This window comes from Pogona vitticeps, chromosome 2, assembly GCF_051106095.1.
Source record: "Pogona vitticeps strain Pit_001003342236 chromosome 2, PviZW2.1, whole genome shotgun sequence".
Lineage (NCBI taxonomy): Eukaryota > Metazoa > Chordata > Lepidosauria > Squamata > Agamidae > Pogona > Pogona vitticeps.
In genome coordinates this window covers 208,665,298-208,692,890 of record NC_135784.1, presented here as the reverse complement: position 1 = coordinate 208,692,890, position 27,593 = coordinate 208,665,298, and the positions used below count along the sequence as shown (strand labels likewise).

Here is a 27,593-nt window from a genome sequence, read left to right as displayed (position 1 = left end):
TCCAACTCAACCCGGAAGCTGCCCACGGTGTGTGGCTGTTCCCTTTCTTAGAACCGCAGTGCGCCAGCGGCGGCCATTTTGGCTATGGGCAGGGCGGAGACGTTCGGAGGGCGGGACGAAGGGGGAGAGACAGGATTGGTCGAGCGGCGGTGGTCCTCGGAAGGCTGCTTCCGGTCGGAGTTTGTCGGAGGCCCCGTTGGGTGGCTCGGGGGGTGGTGAGTCCGGGCGGAGGAGGGAGCGGCTGCGATGGGGAGGGGAGGCCCTTAGGGGGGATCGTCCCACGAACGGGAGGCGGCGGCGGGGGAGGCTCCACGCCGACAGGGATCGCGAGGTGCCGAAGGAGGGACGGGGTGATGGTGGCCCAGCCTTTGGGGACCAGCGGGTAGCCGGGCTGTTTCAGACAACGATGGGCTTTTAAAAAGTTCTAGTCTCCTGGTGACGGTTTCCCGAAGCATGTGCAGAGTTCCTTTCCGCTGTTAAAGGCGTAGCCCTGCTTTGAATCTTCTTTAGGAACGTGTGGCCCTCCCGAGATTGGACCACCAGTCCCAGCAACCCCAGCCAGCATAACCAGTTCTTGTAGTCCAAGAACATCCGATGCTAAAGAGGAACCTCTGGCGTCCCTCTGTAGAGGCCACATCCATGAGAAGAGGAGGATGGTATATGGAGGAGCGGAAGGAGAAGTTGGCACCCTCTTCAGTTCTTCCATATTTTAGCTGAATGACATGAAGCCATTTGTTAAATGGCTTGCTTTGTGATTTGGCCCAGCCAGTCTTTCACCCAACATTTAATTCTGGCATTCTAGTAACTTGCATTGGTAATAAACCAATAACAGATAAACCCCAAAATTTGGGCCAAGCCTTGCTTCTGAAAAATCAGATCCCAGGTGTAACTGTATCCTAGTATGCAGAGCAGGGGAATTTTGCTTCTTGCCGTGCTGTGTGGTTTCATCAAGGGTCTGTTCCCCTGCCTTCTCGGTGTATCTGTAACCTGCTCTGTGTTTTTATTTGTAGGAAGGTTATAGGTAATCTGAACAAGCCAGGTTACTGTTGTTCCCCTTAGCCTGCCTACCTTTATTCAACCAGCACTGGTTATTTGCCATGAGTTAATAGCTACCCACCCCACAAAATTTGAATTCAATTTGAAAAGTATGTTTTAAAACAGCAACAGAGAACAAACTAAGTGAACCAGCAGGTGGGCTTTGTGGATTTCAGATCTGCAGTGAGAGTATGTTTTCTGTGTGAATGCAAGTACTGTAGATTTCCGCTCTGCTGGTGAGTACAAATTTCCTGTAACAGGAGTGAACAGTTAAAAAAGCAAGAATAACAAATGTTTCCCTTTATTTCAGGAGTGACCTGGAGAGGTGGGAATACCCAGTTTATAGCCACCATGTCTGGGATTGGGAACAAACGAGCCGCTACAGAGTCCAGTCCCTTAGGACCTCCAGAGAAGAAGGCTGGTGTTGAGGACTCTGGAACGACCGTGGAGACCATTAAGCTTGGGGGTGTCTCCTCCACGGTTTGTAGTTCTTTCATTGTTCTCCTCTGTATCACAATTAGTAAGGTGGCAGAAACAATTCTAGCTCCTGGGAACCTTGTGTTTCTGATGAAATTCCATCAACCATTGGCAAGGTCTGAGGCCTGCCACTTGTGGAGATGACATTGGCATTCTTGTGTCTGGGCTGCAGCCTCTGAAGGAGAGGCTTCGTTGACCAAGTGTTGTTCCATCCCATTCTCTGGAAACAAACACAACACTTGTGCATAGACATCTCGCATAACTGGGCTAGAATTCCTTTTCCTGTCACGGTTGTTTTCTGTGCTTCTCTTTATTTTAGGTATTCATTAACATTTTATGATTCCCCCCCCCCCCCCAAATCATAGACACTTGAGGTGACTAATGCCAATAACATTCAAATTACAATTTTGGAAATACTTTGGGGTGTATGGAGAGATATAATTCAAACCACTTCCTGCAATTTGAAGTAATATAGGCCAGACCTGTGTTTTCTCTCCCAAAGAGCACTAGACCTGAAATGAGGCTTTGTTAACTGAGGTTGGTGTGATTTCAGGAAGAGCTTGACATTCGCACCCTTCAGACCAAGAACCGAAAGCTGGCAGAAATGTTGGACCAAAGGCAGGCTATTGAGGATGAGCTGCGGGAACATATTGAGAAGCTGGAACGGCGGCAAGCCACAGATGATGCCTCACTGCTGATTGTCAATCGCTACTGGAGCCAGGTCTGCTTTGTACTCCATCTCAAACTCAAGAACCTGTGTAGTTGTTAAGAGTATTGAACTGGGATTTGCAAGATGATGAAACTTACTGGGCCCATCATCCTCTCTCCATCTGGCCTACCTCACAAGATTATTGTGTGGCCTGCATGAAGAGACAGAGAGTGATTGGAAAAAAGGGAAGATTGTGAGACTAATAAATACAGAAATATAAAGTATCGGTCTCTTAATTTTGTTCACCCTGATTTCTTTTAAACAATTCGTTAGAGAGGTTTCTGCTTTTCTTCCTTCAGTTTGATGAAAATATTCGTATCATTTTGAAACGCTACGATTTGGACCAAGGCCTCGGAGACCTCTTGTCAGAGCGGAAGGCTCTGGTGGTGCCAGAGCCAGAACCTGATTCAGATAGCAATCAGGAGCGCAAAGATGAAAGGGAGCGAGGTAAGGCCCCTGGGCATGGTTGCTTCAGGGTTGCTTTCAGAATGCTACTTAACCAGTCATTAAGCAGAGGAAAGGGGTTACCGTGGGTAACAGGTTCATTATAGGATGGCAGCAAATGGTTGGTTAATTGTTTGTTTTATTTTTATTGGCAAGGTTGGACAGTTACACTTATGGGATTTTTTTTGCTTCAGAATAACTTGTCTTAATTTGGGACACTACACACTTTGATTAGATACAGGTGGGGGTGGGCATTACCTGTTTTGCTTCAAGTAGCAAAATCTTTTGGGCTGGCCCCGAATGTAATTTTATGGGTAATAATTAAGCAGAGAGGTGTGGGAGGATTGTGTGTTTGGATATTCAGGAGTTCAGGTCTGCATCCTGTCATGGCCCTATTTTTGCATCGTCATTTATTAGGGGAGATCTTAGAGCCTGCCTTCTCCTTTCTGGCCACCCTGGCCAGCAGCACCAGTGAAGAGATGGAGTCTCAGTTGCAGGAACGGGTGGAGTCTTCCCGCCGAGCAGTCACTCAGATTGTGACCATGTATGATAAACTGCAGGAGAGAGTGGATGTGCTATCCCAGAAGTTGAACAGTGGAGGTATGGTATAACTTAAGGTTTCCTCCAGCTTGGGGTTAATTCAGGTATGAATGCACCACATCAGGTAGTGAAAGCATTCATATGTTCAAAGCATTTCTATTCATGTGGTGGAAGACCCCCTGGACTAAACCATTTTTCACATTTTTATCTGACAGACACATTACAATCCTTAGTACTTCCTCCTTTTATAGTTGTGCTACACAGTTAATAGAATTTATCAGATGAAACCCACTGTGGTTTACTTATTAAATGATCCCAGTGGGAACATATGCTGTAGAATTACAGCTCCCATCATCCCTCATTGGTGGAGGCTGATGGAAGAAGAAGTCTAACAACAAATGGAGAGACACAGGTTCCCCACTTATTCTCGCAGTTGAATGCAGGCCTCCTCAAAGTGCTGTAGCTGGTTGGCACAGCTGGTAGAAGCTCAACATTTGGGTCAGTTGTTTTTTTGGCCAAGAGTGAGACTGCTGGCTTCCTGTCTTTATTCAAAATGCCTGACTTTGTTGTAGTCTTCCCCACTGTAGTGTCTATGGACACTGGTTGGAGCCACTGTGGCCTAACACTCTTCGTGATGGGCCTTCTGCTGCTTTAGCAGTCTTTCTTTGCTATTGTCTTCACTAAAAGTTTAAACCATGGCAGACGTATCTCCTCCAAATCTGAACATGAAGACGCTGTATAAGATAGTGTTTTATTATTTATTACATTTTTCATCATCTGAAAACTTGAAGTTGCACTCCACCTTGTGATGGAGAATGGAGCACCGTTCCCGTGCTTTGAAAGTCTGGCTTTACAACCATAAGCGCTAGAAATTTGATTTTTTTAAAAAATACAAGGAGCAAATGATTTTGATTCTGAAGAAGCTGAATTTGTTTAGACAGTACCAGCATCTGCAGAAAACTTATAATATAACAGACAGTTTCAGATGTATTTGTAGTCATGTTCCAAATGCCTCTCTCTTTCAGACATGTCTCTAATGGAAGAAGCTGTCCAGGAGCTGAACACCTATTTAGCAAATGAGAACAAGCGGCTTCAGGAACTGGCCGATTTGCTTCAGGAAAAGCACCGCACCATGTCTCAAGAGGTACAAGGGGATGGACACCATTCTGGTCATGCTTTTGCACAAGGTTATAGGGCTACTTTGGCATGCAGCATAAACAGCCACAGTGATACGTGTATTTGTTTGTTAATGGGGGCCAGGAAACTGATGGACCAGCACTCTGTAGAAGTGAGGCCGAGAACATGAGACTGCCATAATCCACCTAGTGCTGGGGTGCTAAAGTGCTTTTCCACTGTGTTGGCTGTGGAGAGTATGTTTTTGTGTGAAAGAAGGAAGAATGGAGCCTTCTAGAAAAGGAAGAATTGGTATGGTGAACTATCACCTCTGAAAATGCAGTGCAATAGTTACAGTTAATGGAGAAAGCTTTAGTGCTTTTCCTTCTGCGGGTGGGCAGTATTTGGCACAGTGCAGCAGCAAAGAAATGGGGAGGGACTGTAATTTAGGGAGACCAGAACCACATTGGAAGCAAGGGATATTGAGAACGCATGAATAAATGCTGTTGCCGCAGCAGCCCCCTCTTAGGAGGTTAGGGTGGGGAAGCTGTGGCCAGGTGGGAATGATGGTTGTGCTAACCATCTGCTACTTCAATTTCTGTTGTGGCCTCTGAGGTTACTCCTGAAGAATGTTAGGAAAATGTAGCTAGTGCAAAATGCAGCATCCAGATTGCTTTTGGGCGTGTACTTTATTGACCAATTTACACTGTCCCTCTGTCCACTGCACTGGTTTTCAGTACCTCAACAGGTATAATTCAAGGGACTGTTTATTACCTATGGAGCTGTAAAGAGTTTGTGGCCAGGGTTTATTTTCTCTGTCTATCTTTGAGTAAGCATTTCTTGTTTTCCACTTTATTTTAATTATGTTGTTTATTCATAGCCAGTTTTTGTTCTTCATGGGGCATTTAGTTGGTCATAAATATGTTTCCATGCCTAGCTATTGTTTTTATGTTTTGCATCTTTTGTAAGATGGATTCAGCTATTCCTTTTTTTGTGAGCAGAAAGTAGGGCATATATGTACAGTGGCTGAAAGACAGTCATCTACTGCATGAATCTCCCTCAGATTATATTGGACAAGAAGAAGAAAAAAATGAAAATAGAGAAGACAAAAACATTGTGGCATCTTAAACACTAACTGCTGTATTTTAATGTGAGCTTTTGTGGACAAGCCTCATTCCTCAGACACTTGTGGACTTGTCCACAAAAACTCACATTAAAATTGTAGTATAAGCCTTTTAAGGTGCCTCATTTTTGACTTATTTATTTTTATTTACTTTTTGCCTGATATGTTAACACAGACAAATACAGCTACCTCTTCTAAATCCACAGATTAACATTTCTCTTACAAGTTCTGCTTCTAAGAGAAATTGAGACATTAGGCATTGGGTCGTGATGGCACCCTGCCAGTTGAATTCTCTCCTTAAGAAGATTGGATTGGCTCTCTCTTGGTTAAGTTTAGATGGATTATTAAAAGTATTTTTCTTTCTTTTTTGTTCTGTTTTGTGAATTATTTTGAAATAAAATCTATTCCCACTGACTGGCCTAAATCCAGTTGCTAGACCTGACTAAAGTAGACTCATTGAATTAATTGAATGATGAGTCAACAGTATTCAGTCTATTATGGTTGGGTTTCCCGGTTGGATTCAGGTCCCTTTTAAAAAAAGGATTTTTAAATAAATGTTTTTTTCAGTGATACCTTATCATTTTAAATATTTTGAAACTCCAAGCTAGGATTTGTGAATAGAGATGGGCATGAATTGTGGGTTGGTGGGTCGGCCCGCACAACTATTCTTCAGCAGCTCCAGCTTCCCTTGCTGTGCCTTCTCTGGAGGGCGCCAACTGAGAGACAGTGGTGTGGCTTTGCAGGCCTGCCTCCTCGGGGTGCTGTCTCTGAGTGGGTGCCCCCCGGAGGAGGCGAGGCAAGGAAGCTAGGGTGGCTGCAGAACAGCTGTGCAGCCGAACCGTGCCTAGCTGCAGTTTGTTTCCATCACTGTTTGTGAATAGTGTATAGTGTGTTTATGGAGGTAGAAAAAAAAATGAAAGTTGACCTTGTAGTTGAGATCTGCAATCTGGCACAGAGCAAGATTAAGCCATTCACTGAATGGACACTTTGGTTGTGGCGTCATTTGTTCTTCACGTATGCATTACCCAGGATGTGCAGCAAGAAACGATTTGCTGTATAAGCCCTAAACATAAACTGGAAGAGGGACAAGCAGTTGAATGAACATGTGAGAGAAAGGGAATTTCTTTGGTAGCCAACAAAACAAAGGGGTCTATGTTGCTAAATTCCACCTAAAATTGCTAGCATTCAGTAAACTGCATCCAAGTATCTCAAGAAGCAAGTCAAATATTATTTCAAATCAGCGTGCCAAAAGTCAGGATTCTGTCACTGATCTGGAAAGCACAGTGAAGACCACAAATTCTTTCATTAAGTGACATCTCCCTTTCCTTCCTTTCCCCCCACCCATTCCATCAATGCAGTTTTCCAAATTGCAAGGGAAAGTGGAGGCGGCAGAATCTCGCGTCTCTGTGCTGGAGACCATGATTGACGACTTGCAATGGGACATTGACAAGATCCGCAAGCGGGAGCAGCGGCTCAACAGGCACTTGGCAGACGTCCTGGAACGAGTAAGCCTCGGTGCGCTGGGTAGAGGTTTCAGGGTTGGATCAGCTTTGGAAAGGCTGGAACAGTATTAGCAAGAGGAAGAAAAATTTAGGAAGCTTGGGAAAACAGATTTCTAGAAAGCTTTGTGTCAGTTTTATATACATGTCCTACTTTCCAATGAGCATCTCCCAGTGTTGCTAATGTTATAAAGTACGTACAGCAATTGGTTTTTCTATGTAAAAATGTAAACAAATTGATCCATTGTGATAGAGCTGGTTGCGAGTAGAGAGAAGACAGTAGGTCTTTTTAAATAGTGGGGTTGAGAAAGTAATTCTAAACACCATTGTTCTTGTACAAGGGAGAAGAGGTGAACCCTCTGCTTCAGGGTTAGGATTCCCTTGAATCTCCACTTGAAATAGTTGTGCTTTAGGTATTTAATGCTAGGGGAATTCTTAAAGGAACTTTTGTTCAAATTCTTTATTTAAAGGCAGGATTATGCTTATAAGCAGCTTATTATACATGCCCAAAATCCATTTACGTGAAAAAAAGAATATGGAATCTAGCTTAGAAATCGGCACTCCAAGGAGCATAACTTGTATTTCTTTGTTTAGCTTTTATGATTGAGAAAATATGCTTTAAAGTTAGTGGATAACAGTTTCTCTGTATACTAGTTATTTTTATGCCATCAGCAGCACTGCTTGTTGGCTGATCAACTTGAAGCCCACTTGGTTAAAATAGGAACGGTCTGCCTTGGGGCCTGCTTTGATTGTTGGTAGGTGATCAGGGAGAGGGTGTCCTTTGACTCTCGAGACTTCTCAGCTGCTTCCAGTATTGCAGCTTCTCCTGTCTTTCCTAGGTATCTGTGTGGGATAGGACTCGGAGGGCGTTCTTTTACTCTGGTCTTTTCCAGAGGAGTGCACTTGTTTGTAATTCCTGTATTTGTACTTTTATGGCTAATTGATTTCTACAGTATTTATATTCCAGTTTTGGCTAGAATTTGTTTTATGTTTTTCTTATGAGCCGCCTTACAAACCACTTTTGTTGGGAAAGTGATAAAAATCTAATCCATGCATAGTAAATTAATAGGCATGACAATGGCTAGAATCCTCTTGTTCCTCAGTGCAGCGGGGTGCAGTGCAGCAGTGAATTGCTGTTAGTTAACAAATCATTACTTGTATTTTTAATTGCTTACTCGTTGTGTGAGTTAGTGTGCAGCTAGGGATATGAGCAGCAACTTGTTTACAAATGGCAATTTGCTGCTGTACAGTAATTTCTTCCTTTGGGCTTGCCCTGGTATACTTAACCAAGAGGCTTCTGGTCAACAAGGACTTTCCTGAGTTGTGCTCAGTTTTGTGAGTAAATGTAGTAACTGTGTTCTATTTGTAGCAGACTTTTTTTTATTAACTTGTTTTAAATGTAAAACTCATGTCATTTTTGCAGGTGAACTCGAAGGGGTACAAGGTCTACGGCGCAGGCAGCAGTCTGTATGGAGGTACCATCACGATCAACGCTCGAAAGGTAAAGGTTGAGGCCGCACAGGAGGATGGGGACGAAAGCAGGGGGAGCTGGGAAAAGGAGGGGCAAAGATACATGATAACGTTCAGTTCCTGTCATTTCTCTGTTTAATAGTTTGAGGAGATGAATGCAGAACTTGAAGAAAATAAAGAACTTGCCCAGAACCGCTTGAGTGAGCTGGAGAAATTGCGTCAGGATCTTGAGGAGGTGACAGCTCAGAATGAGAAGCTAAAGGTATGCATTGGCAAGTGAGAAATTTGTGTTTGTTTAACGTTGGGGATTTCACTCTTGTATCCCAAAAATATTACTTTTGTAAGAATAAGAATGTAAAATCTTTGGGGGAACACCAGCACCGCCTCCAGAATTTGTGAATTGGAATTTTTGGAAACAAGGCCATAAAGAAAACTCATGCAGAGATGTATCATTTAGCCTCCTTTTGAAATTAGCTTGGAGAGGATTTGGGAACAAAAAGGATGAAGCTAGAAGTCAGAGTCAGAAAGGCTGGTAGTGCTTTGCCTCACACAAAGATCTCCAGAGCCTCACAACACTTTGCTGCCCAGGAGAATGCTACATTTGGGCAGCTATACCCAAAGTGCAGGATTGCTGGTTCTAACTCTAGTGATCCTTGATGAGGAGGTGTAATTTTCCCTTAGTTCCATAGGGTAAATCATGGACTTTCTGGTGAGGTCAAAATTATTTATCTTGGAACACATTGGAAGGAGGCAAAGTTGGAGTAAGCACAGATCAGACAATCTCTCTTATAGCCTTGATTAGTTCTCATGGTACATGAGATCTAGATAAGGTACATGTAGGATTTGAGCTGGGTCAGTACAAAGGTAGCACCCTTTGATATATTAATCTAATTGTTCTTACGGTGTCTGGGTGTATTTCTGCAAGTAGTACCTGTATGCATGCGTTCCCAAGATCCTACTTTTGATTTGTTACTATGTTGAGCTTATTGTAACAAGCAGCATGTACTTGTTTGTTATGCAGTTCTGCCACCTTCCAGGCCAGGTTAAGCAAGCCAGAGGCACTCAGAAATTATGTTGTCATCCTGATGCTTAAGGGCAGTTCCCTGAGCCAATTGGCAAACATGATCCAATTTCCAAATCCAGAAGCAACTCATGTATTGTTTGTGCAATGCAGGTGTTGCTTTTAGTTTAAAGGGAAGGCTGAGGGAACCTGGCCATTTACTTGTTGCTTTGAGATACACACTTGGGCATCCTTTTATGTTGTGGTGAGAGGGTCTGGGTTGTGTATGTGTCTTCTACTGCGGAGTCTGATTTGGAACACAAAAGGGTAACATACAAAACATGTTTCATTTATTTTCACAATTTTTACAAGACCTTTATCAGTGTTTCGTAAGTCATTCAGCTGTACTTTACTGGGTAAGGATGGAATGCAGTCTTGGAATGTGATCTTTATGTGCTGTGTTGCAAGGATACAGCTAAAATCAGACCAGCAAATTGGTTATACGTATCATGAATTTTTAATATGAACCAAAGCCATGAATGTGATGCTGTCATCCAAAAGCCATGAGTCTCAGAGTTAGCTTTGATTTTGATCCCAGGATGGGGCTGGGGATTTCTTTACTGTGAATTGTTTTGAGACATAGGACAGTTTGGCTCCTCCTTGCCTTGTGCTGAGTGCAGAATTAGTGGTGTCTCTTCTTGCACTATGTGATTCAGCACCCCAATTTTTCCTCTTCTTATCCCCACACCATTCTGTGGGTCTCCAGGTGGATCTCAGGCGAGCAGTGGAAGAGGTAGTGAAGGAAACCCCAGAATATCGATGCATGCAGTCACAGTTCTCTGTTTTGTACAATGAGAGCCTCCAGCTGAAATCACAGCTGGATGAAGCCCGCACTCTGCTTCATGGCACCCGAAGTACCCATCAGCGCCAGGTGGAGCTCATAGAGGTAACCCTTTCCTCCCATTGTCTCCTTCTGCTATTATCTTGATCTGGGAGAATAAGCTATGGCTATTTATAGCAGGGATGGGAAAGGTGGAGCTTCTGAGCTGCATCTCTCCTCCCAGTGGGATCATATGGAAACAAACACACCCCTGGACATTGCCTAAAGTGGCCTTGACACCTGCAGAAGCTTGGTAAAAGTGCCTTAAGGACATTTTGTGAACAACAGACGTGATCTAGGTCTCACCTGAAACAGTTTGCAATCCAGATCAGAACAGAGGATGAAATGGAATTGCAGTGATTGGTCATGGGGTCATGAAAATGAGTTCTGTTAATTAAGACTTCTTGAAAGCTGTTTCTCTGGTCATGTGTGATGGCCAGGAATTGTGTTCAAGTGACCAGGTAAATGAACAAGCTGGTGATGCCACCTGGTGGACAGATCAGCCCTGTCTTTGAGCTATAGTGCATTTTAAGCTGCTTTTTCTGCAAGAAGGAGGAGGGGGAACCCTAGATAATTAAATTTCAGGATACAGCCTGTATTTCATTGTAGGGCATAGGCTCTGCCTACATAACTGACACTTGCCTGGTGAATGAGGTTCTAGGTAGCAGGAGGGTTTCGGAGAGCCCATCAGTATGATAGACCAATGCTGATTAGGTATAAGACAACTTCAGATGTCCACATTAAGTTTTGCTGCAATTGTCTTAACACTGTATGCACAGTAGAACTTGTAGTTTGTTATCTTTTTTTCTGCCAGAGAGAAAGAAAAAAGGAATGATATAAGATCTAATTAAGACAAAATAATATAAAACTGGCTTCTATCAACTGTAAATATGGTCCTGAGATGTTTGAATGGGTTTTAATTTGTAAACATTGCTGTTTTTGCATTGCCAGTTGAAACCATTGCATGTTGGGGTGGGTTGGGTGGAGACCCTTGAGTCCCTGTTGCTTTTTTAGAGAGTAATCTCCCTGTGGTCTGTCTTAGACTTGGGAGCCAGACTATATGACCAACATAACTGGTTGTGTGGGTTGTGGTGCATGATTTGGATAACTTGCAACACCAGGAAAGAAAAAGGGTGCTGGGACTGTTGGAAGAACAAGACTTCACTAATGGTGGATACTTGTTCTACTCCGTACCACAAGCCAGTAGACATATAGGAAAGATCTAGAAATGCTGCATAGTTGTTTCTATGCTTCAGAGAATTCTGCCCTGTTCATTCACATGCTATGTAGGAAGAGCACCTGCATTTTTCCTTTAATAAAGTGTGCTGCTTATGTATCGCCCCATAGTGCTTAAAGCACTCTCTGGTCAGTTTACAATTTAATTATGCACGGTATACATTGCCCCTCCCACCCAGCAAGTTAAGTACTGTACTCAGTTAATCAACCTCAGAAGGATGGAAGGCTGAGTCAGTCTTGAGCCCGCTACCTGGGATTGAACATGGGTTGTGAGCAGAGCTTTGACTGCAGTACTGCAGGTTAACCCCTGTGCCACAAAGCTCCTTTAGTCCCTTGTGGCAGCCGACAAGACAAGCTCCAGCCTCCAAGCAGTAATTGTGGTTTCTCTCAACAGCGGGATGAGGTCAGCCTACACAAGAAATTGCGCACAGAGGTGATCCAGCTGGAGGACACCCTCGCTCAGGTCCGCAAGGAGTATGAGATGCTGCGCATTGAGTTTGAGCAGACGCTTGCCGCTAATGAACAAGCAGGTACTTTATACTGGCTCTTCTGTAAAGACAAGAAGGTTTTTTGGCATTTGATTCTTGGCTTGAGAGGTGTCCAGATCATGGTCCCTCTCAGGGAGCCTGGGACAAAGGTTCCCTGTTCCTGCCCTAAGAAGTGCAAGACAGTCTTTGCAAGTCAACGTCATGGTTTTTGGTGTCTCCTGCAAGTCCTCATTCCCCATTTCGCTGGCTTGATACAGTTACTTTTCTGTCTTCTGGGATGGTAGTCCATTTGGTCCTCCAGCCGCTTTAGGTCCTCAGCTTCACAGTCTCTCAGCAAAGCATCCCCTAGCTTAGAACATCTAGAGGGCAAAAGAGTCTTCTCTGTCACACTTCCTTTGAGAGAACTGAGCTCCTCCTGCTGTAACATGGCTCATCCCACATAATTTTTTTTTAATGTAGGGCCCATTAATCGGGAGATGCGCCACCTCATCAGCAGCCTCCAGAACCACAACCACCAGCTCAAAGGGGAGGTGTTGAGATACAAACGGAAGCTGAGGGAAGCGCAGTCTGACTTGAGCAAGGTAAGAGAATAAGAGGATAACAGCAATATATGGAAACAAGTTCTGCTAGTTATATTTGAAGTGTGTGTGTTTTAGAGAGACTAATTGAGAGAAAGGGGGTTATGTCTTGTGTGGCTATTTGCATTACAAACAACAGGAATATTTACTTCTTGTACTTCTGTTCTTCCTTTCCTCCAGTAAGGTCATGGCTTTTTGTTTGTGCTTTTGCCTCACAACAACTCTGTGAAGCTAAGTAAGAATAACTAACCCAAGGATGCTCAGTGAATTTCATGGCTTAGTAGGGACTAGAACCTGAACACCCCCAAGCCCTCGTTCAGGTTTCTAACCATAACACCACATGGTTGCTAGAGTAACCAGAACATCATTAAAAAAGTATTCTCAGGTTCTTCATTGATTAAGGCACACTGATATTTTTAAGGAGAGGCAGAAAAAACAAAGAAAATACTGTAGGCAATAACTGCCACCCTGATTAATGAGGGAAAGAAAACATACAATTGTCCACATTTATCCTTTGAAAACATAGTGGTGTTTGGGAATGGGGTTTCATAATGAGGGGGAAATTGGTTATATCTCCAGACAGTTCCCAGTATTATTGTGTTATTTTTGTATTATTAAGGTTTTCTTAGTTGGTTTGTATTGTTTTAATTTTTGTAGTTGTTAAATACGCACATACATGTGTGTGTGTTTGTTTGTGTGTACGTACACATATGTGATGGTATGGTATGTTTTTTTGGTAAGATCCCAAATCCCAAACCTCAAAGATTCCGTCTGGAAAGTACTGTGCCAATACCTGTCAAGTCAAGTCAGGCCAAAGGGCAAGAGAAGGCCATTAAAAAAGTGTGTGGACATAAGTATGCGTTATACATTTTGTTTGTGTGTGCGTTCCTCCTTTCTGCTCCAGACCCGTTCGCGCAGTGGGAGTGCTCTCCTGCACTCCCAGTCCAGTACTGAGGATGTCAAAGAGGAACCTCCCGAGATCAAACAGGAACCTGAAGATCCTTCTTCACAGGCCGCAACTTCCAAGGGAGCCTCCGAGGATGCCCCGGAAGCAAAAGCGAAACGGGATGAAGAGGAGAGGGAGCGGGAAAGGCGGGAGAAGGAGAGAGAGCGGGAGAAAGAGAAGGAGAAGGAGAAAGAAAAAGAGAGGGAGCGGGAGAAAGAAAAGGAACGAGAGCGAGAGAAGCAAAAGCAGAAGGAGTCAGAGAAGGAGAGGGAGTCCACCAAAGAGAAGGACAAAGGAAAGCATGATGATGGAAGGAAGAAGGAAGCTGAACTGGTCAAACAACTGAAAGCTGACCTGAAGTAAGAGAACTCACCTGTTTCTGCTAGGGCAGTTTCCCTTGATGGTTGGATGAGATGGCATTTAAGTTGGAAATATTGTTATTATAGCAAAGAGAAGAGAGGGAAAAATCCTAGGAGGACACATATTGGGTCCTGAGTCTTTAAAGTTAGAGATGACTGAGTTAAGTTTTCAAAATGTCTGACCTTGGCAGAGAAGAGGGAGTATAACAAACAGGCCCGCGTTGGAGTTCTTTTCCAGTTCTTTTTTTATTGTAGGCGTATTGAACTCTGGCTTGTTGGAATACCGTGCCTTGTAGTTATATCCAAGTCCAGAAATCTGGCTTGTTTCGCATTTATTTTCTTTCAACTACTCAACCAGAAACAGGAACTAGCAAACGAAAGAATCAAACAGATTAGAAATGGGTTGGTTGTTGATTATGGGACAATTCTTTGCTAAAGTTAAAAATTGTGGACAATATGCAATTTAGCTTTATATACATTTACAGTTGTGCCCCGCTTAACGATTACCCGCATTATGACGAATCCGCTTCACAACGTTTTTGCGATCGCAATTGCGATTGCAAAACGATCGTATAAATGGGGTTTTTTCGCTTTGCGAAGATCCGTTCCCTGCTTCGGGAACCGATTCTTCGCATTACGACAATCAAAACAGCTGATTGTCAGGCTTTCAAAATGGCCGCTGGGTGCTCAAAATGGCTCCCCGCTGTGCTTAGGGACAGATTCCTCGCTACACAGGCACCGAAAATGGCCACCGTATGGAAGATCTTCACTGGACAGTGAGTTTTTGGAATGCATTAACCGGGTTTTAATGCATTTCAGTGGGTTTTTAAATTTCGCTTTACGACGATTTCGCTGGAACGAATTAACATTGTCAAGCGAGGCACCACTGTATATACATTAAATGGACCAATTTTTATTAGCCAGTGTTAGAGAAGGGTGTGGGTAGAGCTGCTTTTCTCTGAAGCTCTGAGCCTCTGATTTCTTGAAACTCTCAGTAAAGGAAAGTGGATTTTGCACACTTTCTATTAAGCATCTGGTTGTTACTGAAACTGGTGCTGCTAGTAATGTGTCTGAGCCCTAACATGGCGGCAGGTAAGCATAGTTGTTTGTTGGAATGGTGTCATGTTCTGTTTTGCTCTTTACAAATAAGCAGGGTTTTTCCCCCACCTTATTCAGGAAGGCTCAAGAAAGCCAGAAAGAAATGAAATTGCTGTTGGATATGTACCGCTCTGCTCCAAAGGAGCAAAGAGACAAAGTTCAACTGATGGCTGCTGAGAAGAAGGCCAAAGCTGAGGTAAAAATCTCTGCCACTGCCGAATCTATTTATTAAATTATTGCTACTGCTATTTTGCCTCTCTGTCCCATTTGGAACTGTAAGTGGGCTTGTAACTAAGTAACTAAGTAAAAACAGTATACAGTAATTGTCTCTTTTGTTAAAGTCTACTTCTGGAAACACCCCAGTTTTTCTTCTTTGTGAAATGGAAAATTTCTGTGTAGAAATGGTACTCTGCCTAGTGCTAGGCTCTGAAACATAATAAACTTGATGTTCTGGTTTCTTCAATTTCTTTTTATGTTCTCTAGATGAATTTCTTTTTGACTATTTTGGGCAGTGTTTAGTACAAACCTCCTCCATTTTGGTTGTGCTTTAGTTTGTGATTCACTTCCTCAGTTTAAAATTCACTCCTCCTTTTCGTACAACTCTGCTCGTTGCAGGTGGAAGAGCTAAGACAAAGAGTGAAGGAGCTGGAGGACAAGGAGAAAAAAGAGAGCAAAAAGATGGCTGACGAGGATGCCCTCCGGAAGATTCGAGCAGTGGAAGAACAAATAGAATACTTGCAGAAGAAACTAGCGATGGCTAAGCAGGTGAGAGAATGTTAACCGGGAGGCTTACTGGCTAGTGGAGGGGAGGGTGGATGATGAACCTCTTAAGTAGTTAATTGGGATGTCATGGGAATTTAGGATTGGGATATGTTTCCATCCTAACTTTGTACCATTGGTCCCATGTGATGGAATCTGATTTCTCCTGGTCAGACAGTTAGATCTTACCAATATTCTCCCTACCTCTAGAGCAGGGGTCTCCTAACCTTTGACCGTGAGGGCCACACCAGATATTTTCAACATTTTTGAGGGCTGAAGGACCAGGAACACGTGCATGGCCCCATGCATGCATGGACTCACACGCCCCCGCACGCGCACCCCCCACCCACACAGACACACACCCATACATTCTTATTTATTACATTACCTTTGAAAAGTAATTTTGTTTCATTGCTGTTACAGGTAGCTAGGTTACTTATAATTCATTTCTTTTAAACTCTTAATTAAACTGAGTATAATTGCCATAGGCTGAAGGGTGCAAACGATACCAGCTCAGAGGGATGTGTGTATCATTTCATTGGTTTGATCAGTTGTACCTCACCATTTTCAGCCCCATCTTTTGGGGAAAAAGCAGGGAGGAAATTTAATAAATAAATTGTTACAAGGAAGCCATTTTCCATATAAAAAGGGATGGGTAACTTGTGGCCATCCAGATGTTGTTAGACTCTAGCTTCACTTCAACCAGTAGGACCAATGCTTGTTCTAAATCTTTCATCTTCCAGGAGCTCCAACCAGAGTAAGCAGAGATCAGGGATTCTGAGATTTTAAGTCTGAAACGCACAGAAGACCAACCATGGAGAACCATTGATCTAAAGCAGTGGTTTCCAGCCTTGGGTCTGCAGGTGTCCTTGGACTAAAAGCCCCAGAAGCCTTCCACCACTAACTGTGCAGGCCAGGATTTCTGGGAGTGGTAGTCCAAGAACACCTGGGCACCCAATGTTGGGAAGCGCTGATCTTAAGGGTCAGTGTTTCCCGCCCCAGGGGTATGTGGGGAAAGCAAGTTGCACCACCCCAAAAATTCACCATCTCTTCCTTCATATGTACAGATCATATGAATATTAACACTGACCATGGCATCTTCCATACTATCTGTATAGCATTCCTTCACAGATTTAATCTTTCCTACATCCTTTGTCAGACAGCCTTGCATCCTTCTTTTAAAAAATGGGAAAGAGGATGTGTAAGGGGTGGGGTGTCGCTTTGCAAAGGAAGTGTTGGCATCGTAACTCTGTTCCTCAATTGATGTACAGGAAGAAGAAGCGTTGCTCTCTGAAATGGATGTGACAGGCCAAGCCTTCGAAGATATGCAAGAGCAGAACATTCGCCTGATGCAGCAGCTGAGGGAGAAGGATGATGCCAATTTCAAGCTCATGTCTGAACGCATCAAATCAAACCAGATTCACAAGCTGCTCAAGGAGGAGAAGGAGGAGCTGGCAGACCAGGTTCTTACCTTGAAGACACAGGTGGGTGAAGGAAAAGAAGGAGAGGGGCCCTGAGTCCAAACCCAATTCTTCCTTGAACCAAGGTATAGTTTGAGGCTGTGGTTGTGTTGAACGCAGTTGGGTTTAACCTTGATGTCTACTTAAGATCTGTATGTATGTGTATGTATATGGAATATATGTGAGAATGCATATGCCACAATTCCACAGGGGCAAAGAAAAAGCTCAAAACACAAAACCAAGTGGAGTACTCAACTTCCTGGAATTTTTGCCTTTCATTGAAACAAAAGCAAATGTTCTACTTAGGATGCTATGCTAGGAAGCAGTTGAGTACTGACTTATGTCCCTAATTCTCACCAGCATTGTAAGCTCATAGTTTCATACTGCAAGGTGCCTGTCTCTCTCTGTGTGTGTGTATATGTGAAAGAAACAAAGAGTATGATGACTGGATGCTTCTCTGTAAACAATAGTTATCTCTTATGTGTCGTGGGGGGGAAGGTAAGACTTACAAAAGCCTTCCCCCCCCCCCACTGAGGGACTGCCCAGGGGGAAATAATTTTTAATTCTTCCTAATATCAAGTTCTCAACGCCTCCCTCCAACAAACAAGCCCAAACCCAACCTAGTATGTTAGGGCAAAAAGTTCTACTAGATTTTACCTTCTTCCATGTACAGTGGTGCCTCGCTTAACGATGTTAATTGGTTCCCAAAAAAACATCGCTATGGGAAAACATCGCTAAGTGAAACACCATTTCCCATAGGAATGCATTGAAAACTGGTTAATCCATTCCAATGGGAACGGATTACCGTCCTTAAGCGAAAATCGCCATAGGAAACATCGCTAAGTGAAACAGTGTTTCCCCCATTGGAATGCATTGAAGCCTATTCAATGCATTCCAATGTTTTTGCGATGTCCGTTTTCGCTATTTTTAAAGTGTCTTAAAATATTCAAAAACTATTTTTAAATGCTTGGGATCGTTAGTGTACCTTGTAAAACCTTTGCAAACTTAATTTGGCTTTGTTCTGACTCTTCGTTAATTTTTGGTGAATTTCCCCCCCCCCATTGGAATGCATAGGGAACATCGCTAAACGGAGCGCAAAATCGCTCCAAAAACCTCATCGCTAAGCGAATATATCGTTAAACGAGGCAATTGCTAAGCGAGGCACCACTGTATTCCAGAATTCGAGTTGAATAGAGAGTGGTTTTGTTTTTGAGTTTTTTAACATGAAGGGACATTTGTTAGTATCATAACAAAGGGCAGCTGTTGTAGTCCACTGTCCTGGATGACTTCCTGCCACAGACTTCCTGAACAACTAAATAAAATTTCCAAGAGAAGCTCGGAGAGCTCTTAGTCCTTTGCCGTTTCTGTGAGGAACTGAAATTCTGGGGGTAGCTCACGAAGTTGTTGATCTGCTGTCACATTTATGCAGATCTTGTGCGAACAAAGCTGCTGCTAAAGCCCTTATGTGGGCTCTTCTTGACTGGTTCTTACCTGTCCCTGGTCAGGCATAGGCAAAGATCCTACAGCTATGGGCCCTGGACTTCCCTTATCCCGTGGGAATCACATTATGAACGATCAGAGACACAGTAGGATTTTATTTCTGCTCATAGGTACCCAGCCTGGGACTCAAAGATGAGTTACTGTAGTAGATTGCTCTTTATTGGGAGATTAAGGAGACTGGCAGGTCTTAAGAAGAAGAATGAATGTCTAATATAAATGGGGGTATTCATATATGAATATGAATATCTCCCCACAGGTGCAGAGAACTAGGGTCTGGCCCCCTGGGGCCAGACTGACCACTTACGATGCTGCCACGAGCTCCACAGTGCCTTCCTATCGCTCTGATGGTTGTGATGGATTGGCCACTCCTGGCAGAAGGCGGGCTGACGAGCCTCTCTGCCACGTTGCAGAATGGCTAATCCATCACGAACAACGGAGGGATAGGAAGGCACTGCGGAGCTCATGGCAGTGGCGGAATCGTGAGTGGACAGTCTGGCCCCAGGGGGCCAGACCCTCGCTATCTGCACCTGTGGGAGGATATTCGTATAAAAAAACCCCCATCGCTAGTGGCTAATGTCAGCTGCACAGAACATCTCCAAAGCTAGACTGCTCTCTGTGGAAAGAGCAAGGAGGTGGAGAGGTGATGAGAGAAAAGCTAGATTGATAAAGTCAGAGAGAATTTCGTAGGGGGATTTTACTCCTAACCTTTGCACCCATCTACCTTCGGTGCAAAGGTTCAGAGTTACAATATCAGGCACTGGTTTATTTTTAATTATACCATTGGTTAAGTTGAAGAGGATGTGAAGGGGTGTGTGTGACGGACCCTAACATTCTAATTTTGCCCTAGCCACTCAGAAACCGTACAAGGATGCCGGCATTCATCTGCACACAAATACACACTCCATCCATGTAGCATAAATAAGTTCTGATTAGTAAATTAAGCTTGAGAAGGAAAAAGAAAAAATAAATAAAAGAATACAAAGCCTGGAGACTGCAGTGATGCTTTGCCTTGTAGCAACATGAAATGTGTGGGAGTCTGGCTGCAGGGCAATATGTACAGCTGGTGACATTGCTCTGAAGCCTGCCTCAGCTGTTGGACTTTCCTGGAAAGGTCTTGGACTTCATTGGGTGGCTAAGCTGTTCACTGGTTCAAATCTCCTGATTTCCCTTTGGTCACTTGAAATGGCTTCACATTGTTTTACATTTTTAATCCCACAAGAGCTAGATTCACCATGAGGGTTCCATGATAGTGGTGATGGGAGTTTGCCTCTGTATGCTGTGGGCAAATGCGGGTTATTTGCACTACCCTATTCAAGTGCCTGATTCTGTCAGTATTTTGCCAATCCAACCCTGTTTGAAGAAACGGAATTATCATTAGGCGTGAGTATGGAAAAGGATTCTAATGGTTTTGAGATTCTCGTTGGAATTACCTATTAGGCAGCTCCCAAAACTTACAGTGAGACAAAGCATACCAGAGGTTGACGTGGCTGCCAGGGCTATTGGTTATGCATGGATGCATGCATACATTTTTAAAGTGTTTGACAACAAACAAACCTATAATCTGAACATGCACACAAAATGTGCTTTAGTCAGAGGGAGAGTGTGGGAAGGGGGACAGGTACAACAGCATCCCTGTCCGAGTGCAGTTCCTTTTTGAAGAAAAGGGTGCTGTTCCCAGAATCTGGAGGGCTAAGATGACCAGAAGGATGACAACCTTGGCTGGAGAGCGGGTACAACAAGAAGAGGAGTTGGAAAAGGTGGGAAAGTCCGTGGATGGTGGTGGTGACAAGACTGTTAGAAAAGGCAGGACTGGAGGAGGAGGAGGAGGAGGAGATCATTGCTGGTGAGGTGGATATGAAGGTGAAGCCAAAGACCCTTCCCCCAGGATGGTAATAGGTCTGGGTAGAAAACCCATGGATAAATAAGTGGGAACAGCTTGTGGTGCCCCGAGAAGAAGTGGAGAAAGGAGATGGGAAGTGGTCCCAGTAAAACCCTCTTATTGGGGAGAAAAGAAGGCATGTGTGTGGGGCAGAAAGATTAAAGAGCAGAGGGCCAAAATCACTTGGGAGAAATGACAGAGGGGTCAATGGCTCTGGAATGGTGAGATGCAGGGGTCTGAGCCAAGGAACTGCCTAACCAGGTCAACCACACACCGAGAGGATAGGATGCTCATGCTGTCAGTTTCATCAGACCTACTCATGACAGAACTCTTTCTTGAGGAAGGCCGTAAATAGTTGGATGTTGTTGTTACAAACCCATTTTTGGAACAGTATTCAAGCCCCCCCTCATGCCGTTGCATGAAGAGGAGAAACTGATTACCGTGATAGACATTAATAGTTTTCTTGAGTTACCGGAAGTAAATGTTGAGAGTTTAACCCTGGACAAAGTGTCTGTTCAGTCGATCTCAAAGAGGAATCCAAGAGGTAGACAGTGAACCCTCACAGAGGGGCAGTGTATACTAAAATGCATATGTTAGGAAAAGTGGGTGAATAAATATAGATTCTGTGGGAAATGCTCCTCAACATCATGCAGGAAGAAAAAAGCAACAGCTCACAGCCTGATAGGAACAAAGAATGAGATGGAAGTGCACACAGGATTTGGAGATAATTGTTTTACACATCCCTTGTCAGCAGTAATAGATGGATGTTTAATGGTTGTCAACATTTGATTAGTTACATTTCTGTGAAAATAATTTTGCAGGAATCTGATTGGAAAATTGCCCCATCATAACTCCATCAGCGTAAATTTCAGCTGCAGGCTGCCAAAATGAAAAAGTCAGGGTGGGCATTTTCTGTTGCAAAGCAAGTCGGTGTGTGATGGCTGATGCCTAGGCCAACTGCTTCACTTGGGCAGTTCACAGCTGAGTTATGCTGATGGAATTACCCCAACAGGATTCTGGCCTTTAATTAATTTTGTTCATTTTAAAAAGTCATTAATGTGGCCAGAAATGGTTATTAAAAAGTTTGAAAATTGATGAGAATAGCAAATTGTTACTCAAAAAGAACATCGTTAAAGGAACAAATTCTAGCATCATTGTTGCAGGTGTTCACAAATTGGAGATGATGAAATAAATTTCCATGAGTAATTTTCAAGTGCTGCTTTGAAGTGCAGAATTCAGTTTTGGGAGAATGTGTGTTTCATTTTTATTTAAGAAGCCAGTTTCCATTCCAGTAAGATCAGCTTGGACAAATGAAGAGAATGGCTGCCAACATCATAGAAGCCAGCAGGCAGAGATTTCTGGTGGTTATGCATAGTTTCTCAACCCTTCTGCAGCTTGGTAAAGCATAATAAATATTAAGAAAGACAGTTGGCAGAATATGTATATATCTCAGATTCCTGCCTTGTCTTGGTACAGGACTTTAAACATCCTAGTGCCAAGTATGGACAATTGTGAACTAAATGTATCTCTTCTTTGGTTTTGCTTCTTGAAGGTGGATGCCCAATTACAGGTCGTACGTAAACTGGAGGAGAAAGAGCACCTCTTGCAGAGCAACATTGGCACAGGAGAAAAAGAGCTGGGCTTGCGAACTCAGGCCCTGGAGATGAACAAGCGTAAAGTAAGCTTAAAGTAACAGCCACTGAACTAAAACTCCTAGGACCAGCCCTAACTCTCCTTGACAAACCATGAACCAATGAGATGCTGCTTTTGCAGCTTCAGCCACCCTTGTGGGGTTGTGCATTTAAGACTGTGGCAAAGGAGAGCTCCTTTCAACACCTTCAGCTTTTTAGAAGGGAGACAGAATACTAATTAACATAAAATGAAATGTAGCTTTTATTTATCCACTTTAGGATCTAGGTCTTGCTTTTCCTCGGGATTGAAAGAGACTGAGAAAAATAAAACTATTGGAGACCAGAGCTGAACAACAAAAGTACAATTGTTAGCTTTTTATGTCATTCAGCCACCCCTTTGCCAGATTATCAATTTAGTCCTTGAGCTCTGTCACCGTTGCAGTTAGCCAAACCAAACTCTAAATGGGAATTCAGTAGCATTTTGGTAAAACTGCTGTTGAAAGTCTCAGCCCTGGCTAAAAAAAAGGACAGGCAATGGGCACTTTAAAAAACTAACTAAGAGCAGAACACACAGAAGGGAGCAGCTGTTCTAAAATTTGGAGCAAAATTCACTCTAGGGATAGATTTTCCTTGATGCCTAACTAGTACTTAATAGAGTTACTCTTGCAAGCTTCTTTTTCTGCCCTGCATTAGTTGCATGGATCCTTTTGAACATATCTCTCATCCTTAATAGGATGGGATGGTTATTTCATTTGATCTGCCTCTGGGGGAAAACACTCTGAAATCCTATACAGTTCTATAATTAGGACATGGAAACAGATTACAAACTCTCTGGCGAGAGCACAAGGGAAAGTATGTATTACATAAAGAAAAAGCAGTGGCCACAGAAGAGTTTGATGAAGACCAAAAAGGACAGTGGAAGGAAGGAAAGGCTGAACTTAAAAAAAAAAAGTAATAAGCAGAGTGGCACAATGAAAATAATTAAGTTGGCTAGGGCCTGTAGGGGAAGGGGAAGAGAATAGCATGAAAAGGTTCCCTGCTCAAGAAAGAGCATCAGTGCAACTGGCTGGATTGGTGCTTTCCTTAGTCAAAGAACAAAAAAAATGGTTGTGTGCATCCGAATATCCCCCAGCTCTATGTTAGCCAACGACTGTACTGACTGGAGCCAAGGGTAATTGAAACCTAATGATATCTAGAGACCTCAAGATAGGGACCATTCACATTGAACTGCTAGTGGTTTAGGTATCTGGCTGTGGAGCCAGAGGTTGGGAGTTTGACTCGCCACTGTGCCTCCTTGATGGGCTGAATTCAATGATCACAAAGGTCCTTTGCAGCTCAGCAGTTCTAAGATGGTGATGATTTATTGTGGAGGTTTCTGCACAACTGTATTGCTGTACGTACATTGCATAAAAGCTGTGTGATTTTATTAGGATGGAATACTTCCCTGCTATTTCACCCAAATAACCTTCTCTTGGCCCTCAACCCAGCGCAGGCGGTTTTGTGTTGATAGCTGGCCAGCCTGATTGCTCTGGAAACTCCTAAGCAAGGGTATAAAAAGGATTATGCCCAAAGAAATGGGATGTTTGTGAAATCGGGGGGAATCTGCAGTCATGAGGGACCCTTCTCTATATCTATAGCTTCTTATGATAAAACAAAGGGCTTTATTGTCCCCATTCCCTTTTTGCTGGATTTCCCCTGCGATGCTGAATAAAATAGTTTCAATTTTTCAAAAGTTTTTTCAGCAGGCAGGAGAAATCCAGAAGAAAGGGGATGTGGGAGAATACCACGTTACTTTGATAAAACAGCAATACTTCCGAAACAGTTATTGGAATTGAAATTAAGCCCCAAAGAAGCACAAAAAGCAATGGGTAAGAAATGAAAAACCCAGATGGAATCAGAGGAGGGAAAATGTCTTTGAGCACCAAGAAGATATGGAAGTAGGCAACATTGATGGCCCTGTGGAGAGTGTACCATAAGCAAGCTTATCTGGCATGGGATTTGGAACCCTTTCAGGCTCTGAACAGAGTTAGGAACACTTACATTGCTTTCGCCTCCATCCCTGTTTACCTCCCCCATCACCCCTTATGTGGCTTATTTATTAGATTCTGAGTACATTCTTTTACTGACAGTTCAGTCTAAATCTGCACATGGAGCAGAACAAGGGGGTAAGGTGCACTCTTCAAAGTGCAGAGAAACTTCCTGCAAATAAGCAAGAGATTTCCCTCCATGTAGGCAAGGATTTATTTTTTAAAAAGTGGTATCCTTGCCAGAAGTCTCAGCAGGCAAAGACTACCTGACTTCTACCTCATTCTATGGGTGTCTTCCAGGGTGAGGGAGAAGAACCACCTCAGCAAGCAATAACCCCCAGCTCAGCTTTCATTTAAAGATAAGGCACATTTCTAAAAGCAAGTGACCATGCTTGATAGAGGAATTGTTCAAAAAAGTAATTTTTCTGAGCTCTGGTCAAACTACATGTAATTTATAGACTCTTCTCACCTACTTTCAGTTTTGAAATTGGCTATGGCAGCTTTCTGCCCTGCAACTATGTTTAATTTGGGGAGGGGGGAAGAATGAAAAGATATTTTGTGAGGTTGCTTAGTAGTGCATACTGGAGTTCTTATTCTTACAAGGAGGTTGGAAAACCTCTGCTTTATAAGTCGTAGAATCTCCCAATCAGCATGACCACTGTTCATGTTGACTTGAGTATTCTGAGATCCACCATATCCCTTTCCTCCCAGGCTCTGCCCACTTAGAAGCCAAAATAGGAGTCAAAATCTGTAGTTGTTATTCTGCCTGTTCATCTGGATACCAAGTCTGTCTACTCAAAAACCTGGAAATACTTATAACAGTTTCGTAGAAGGCACATCTGTCTATTTTGGTAGATCTGTTGGCCAGACTATCAGATTTACCAGAAATCATAGGCCTATTACCTGACATTTTCAGGGTATTTGATAGAAACAAGATGTGCAGTAAGCTTATAATTGTCCTGGACGGTGCAATGCCAGAGAACGAGGCATGTGCCCACAAGAAGGCAAATGCACATACTGTGTGGACAAATGGTCATAAAATTATTTTTTAGCAGTAGTTTCAGGACCCCTGGTTCTTGTGGCCAGTGTGGGATTTTGGCTGAGTTAGAAAATATATGTTTTAATGGTTTTGCACCTAACACTGTGCAGCTAAAATCCTTTGGACACTCATGCTGTTAACAAATCTAGCCTCCAAGCTCAAGGCTGTTGACAACATAAAGAGAAATGTTGTACTAATTCAAGAAAACGCAGTTATTTACCAGCATGTGATAACTGGGAGTGCAGAGGAGTGTGGGTTGTGTGCCCATGCACACACCGAGGAGGTTTTCCTCTCAATCTCTGAAGATCTTTCCAACATGATCTTGAAAGCTCAACAGCCACTTTTCAAAGGACTCTTGGTCAAAAAGCCTACAGGCGTCCTTCAAGGAGAAACAGGTGGAACATCCATTTCAAATATTTGGAAGTTTCTGTCCATTTTGGTAGTATCTACAACAAAAGTCACCGTGTTTTTCCTTTTGTTTGACAGGCTATGGATGCAGCTCAGCTGGCGGATGACCTTCGGGCCCAGTTGGAACTGGCCCAGAAGAAGCTGCATGACTTCCAGGATGAAATAGTGGAGAACAGTGTGACAAAGGAGAAGGACATGTTCAACTTCAAACGAGCCCAGGTAAAGGACGTGTGGGTGCTTGCTTGGCTGACCACCTTTGGATTACTGCCTTTGTTAGCAGTTTCATTTACTCTGATTCTTGGACTGTAACCTTTGCCAGTGCTTTGGTTTACACCACTTCAGTGTCTTTGTTTTTATGACATGGCTCATCTCAAGCTATTTCTTTTTGGGTTCCTCCCCCACCTCCGAGCGGGTGATGCTCATCATGAATAGCTGTGTAATAATTTCCTTGCAGAACACCTGTCTGTCCTAGTCCAGCCTTGTTTTTTTTTTTTTAAAAAGCAAAATCCTGCCTTGAGGAAACTTTGCAGACTGGATGTCAATGTCTTCTCCTCCCTCATTGTTTTGCCCTCCAGCGTATTTCAGAGGTACAGCTCCTATCATCCCTGTTCATTGGCCAAGCTGACTGAAACTGATGGGATTTTTAGTTGAGAGCTGAATGGCACTGGGTTGCCTACCCCAGGCATCCATTTCTAAAGCATCATCTATGTGGGTGTGTTACATGTTACATTTTCCCTCTGACAAAGGAGTTGTTCTTCACTGAGTTGAAAAAAGATAGGAGGAGAGGTCTCATGGATGCGTGAATAACCTCACCCATTCGCAGCTTTGTAGTCTTTCTTGCACCCTGTAGTTGAAGCCGTTTTGAGGAAAGAGAGAATTCCTTCTAGTAACAGCTCTGCTCATTCCCCCCCCCCTTCTTACAGGAAGATATCTCAAGGCTACGAAGGAAGCTGGAGACCACTAAGAAGCCTGACATGGTTCCCAACTGCGATGAGATCCTTATGGAGGAGATCAAAGACTACAAGGTAAGCAACTTCGTGCTGAAATCCCCTTCAGGTGATGGATTGGGAAAAAGACTAGAGTATCCATTAGTAATGCTGAAGGAACTCAGTTGGCAAAGGATGCGGTTGGAACACCCTAGAAAGGACCTCCATTGTGTAGCCAAGAGTTCTCATTTTATGTCAGGAGAGAGCTACCTGACTCTTTCTCTGTGAACAAATACAATTCATGAGTTAGGCAAGCAGATGAAGAGGCATCTCCCAGAGCGCTCACGCCTCTTCCCCATCAGCTCCTAACTGTCCCATTTCCTTTCCCAAGGCTCGCCTGACGTGCCCCTGCTGCAACATGCGCAAGAAGGACGCTGTGCTCACCAAGTGCTTCCACGTCTTCTGCTTTGAGTGCGTCAAGACTCGCTACGACACCCGGCAGCGCAAGTGCCCTAAGTGCAACGCTGCTTTTGGGGCCAATGACTTCCACCGCATCTACATTGGCTGAGTCTGCCCAGAGGAGGGGCTTCGTTGTTGTCAACTACCGTACTTGTTGTGACTCATCAGCAGGCTGGATTCTGCTCTTCTCTGTCAGCTGTCTTCTCCCTAGTTGTTTTTTTTTCTTCCTTTTAAAGACCGATCTCTCCATTAGAGAAATGGGATTAATTTTTTTTCCTGCTTCAGTATTTCTTTTTCATTCTGGTTCTGCCAACTGCTAAGCCTCATTGGTTGCCTCTTTCTAATAGAAATGAGACCTTCTTATGGACAAACAGTATTCTAAACCAGACTGTACCCTTACTAGTGGGAATTTGGCTTGGGTTAGTTTGAGCTTTCTCATTAACATCTTAAAGTTAATTTTCCCCTCACTGTTTTCTAATAAAAGAGGAGACTCTTCTTGGTTGAAGTGTT

General features: G+C 43.4%; 1 protein-coding gene across 3 annotated transcripts; it reads left to right on the top strand.

Annotated features, from left to right (window-relative positions):
• Positions 1 to 113: 113 nt before the first annotated feature.
• Positions 114 to 27,593, top strand: RNF20 (ring finger protein 20). Of its 3 annotated transcripts, none has more exons than XM_020791143.3 (20): positions 114 to 215; positions 1,346 to 1,515; positions 2,066 to 2,233; positions 2,521 to 2,668; positions 3,083 to 3,265; positions 4,231 to 4,349; positions 6,800 to 6,946; positions 8,364 to 8,441; positions 8,553 to 8,672; positions 10,177 to 10,356; positions 11,921 to 12,056; positions 12,474 to 12,595; positions 13,497 to 13,897; positions 15,074 to 15,191; positions 15,611 to 15,760; positions 17,026 to 17,238; positions 22,146 to 22,271; positions 25,777 to 25,917; positions 26,622 to 26,723; positions 27,016 to 27,593. In XM_020791143.3, the coding sequence occupies exons 2-20, from the start codon at positions 1,387 to 1,389 to the stop codon at positions 27,190 to 27,192; spliced, it is 2,958 nt and encodes a 985-aa protein (XP_020646802.1). In that variant the 5' UTR covers positions 114 to 215; positions 1,346 to 1,386; the 3' UTR covers positions 27,193 to 27,593. The 3 variants fall into 3 exon arrangements, with proteins under 3 accessions (XP_020646802.1, XP_020646805.1, XP_020646804.1); XM_020791146.3 differs by lacking the exon at positions 114 to 215 and adding an exon at positions 241 to 331; XM_020791145.3 differs by lacking the exon at positions 114 to 215 and adding an exon at positions 307 to 350.

What these genes read in the sequence shown, in the direction of transcription:
- RNF20 (XM_020791143.3), top strand. Translation starts at nt 1,387, where the DNA reads ATGTCTGGGATTGGGAACAAACGAGCCGCTACAGAGTCCAGTCCCTTA. An exon ending in TCAACTTCAAACGAGCCCAG is followed by an intron (nt 25,918 to 26,621) that starts GTAAAGGACGTG and finishes CCCTTCTTACAG; the next exon opens with GAAGATATCTCAAGGCTACG. An exon ending in AGGAGATCAAAGACTACAAG is followed by an intron (nt 26,724 to 27,015) that starts GTAAGCAACTTC and finishes TCCTTTCCCAAG; the next exon opens with GCTCGCCTGACGTGCCCCTG.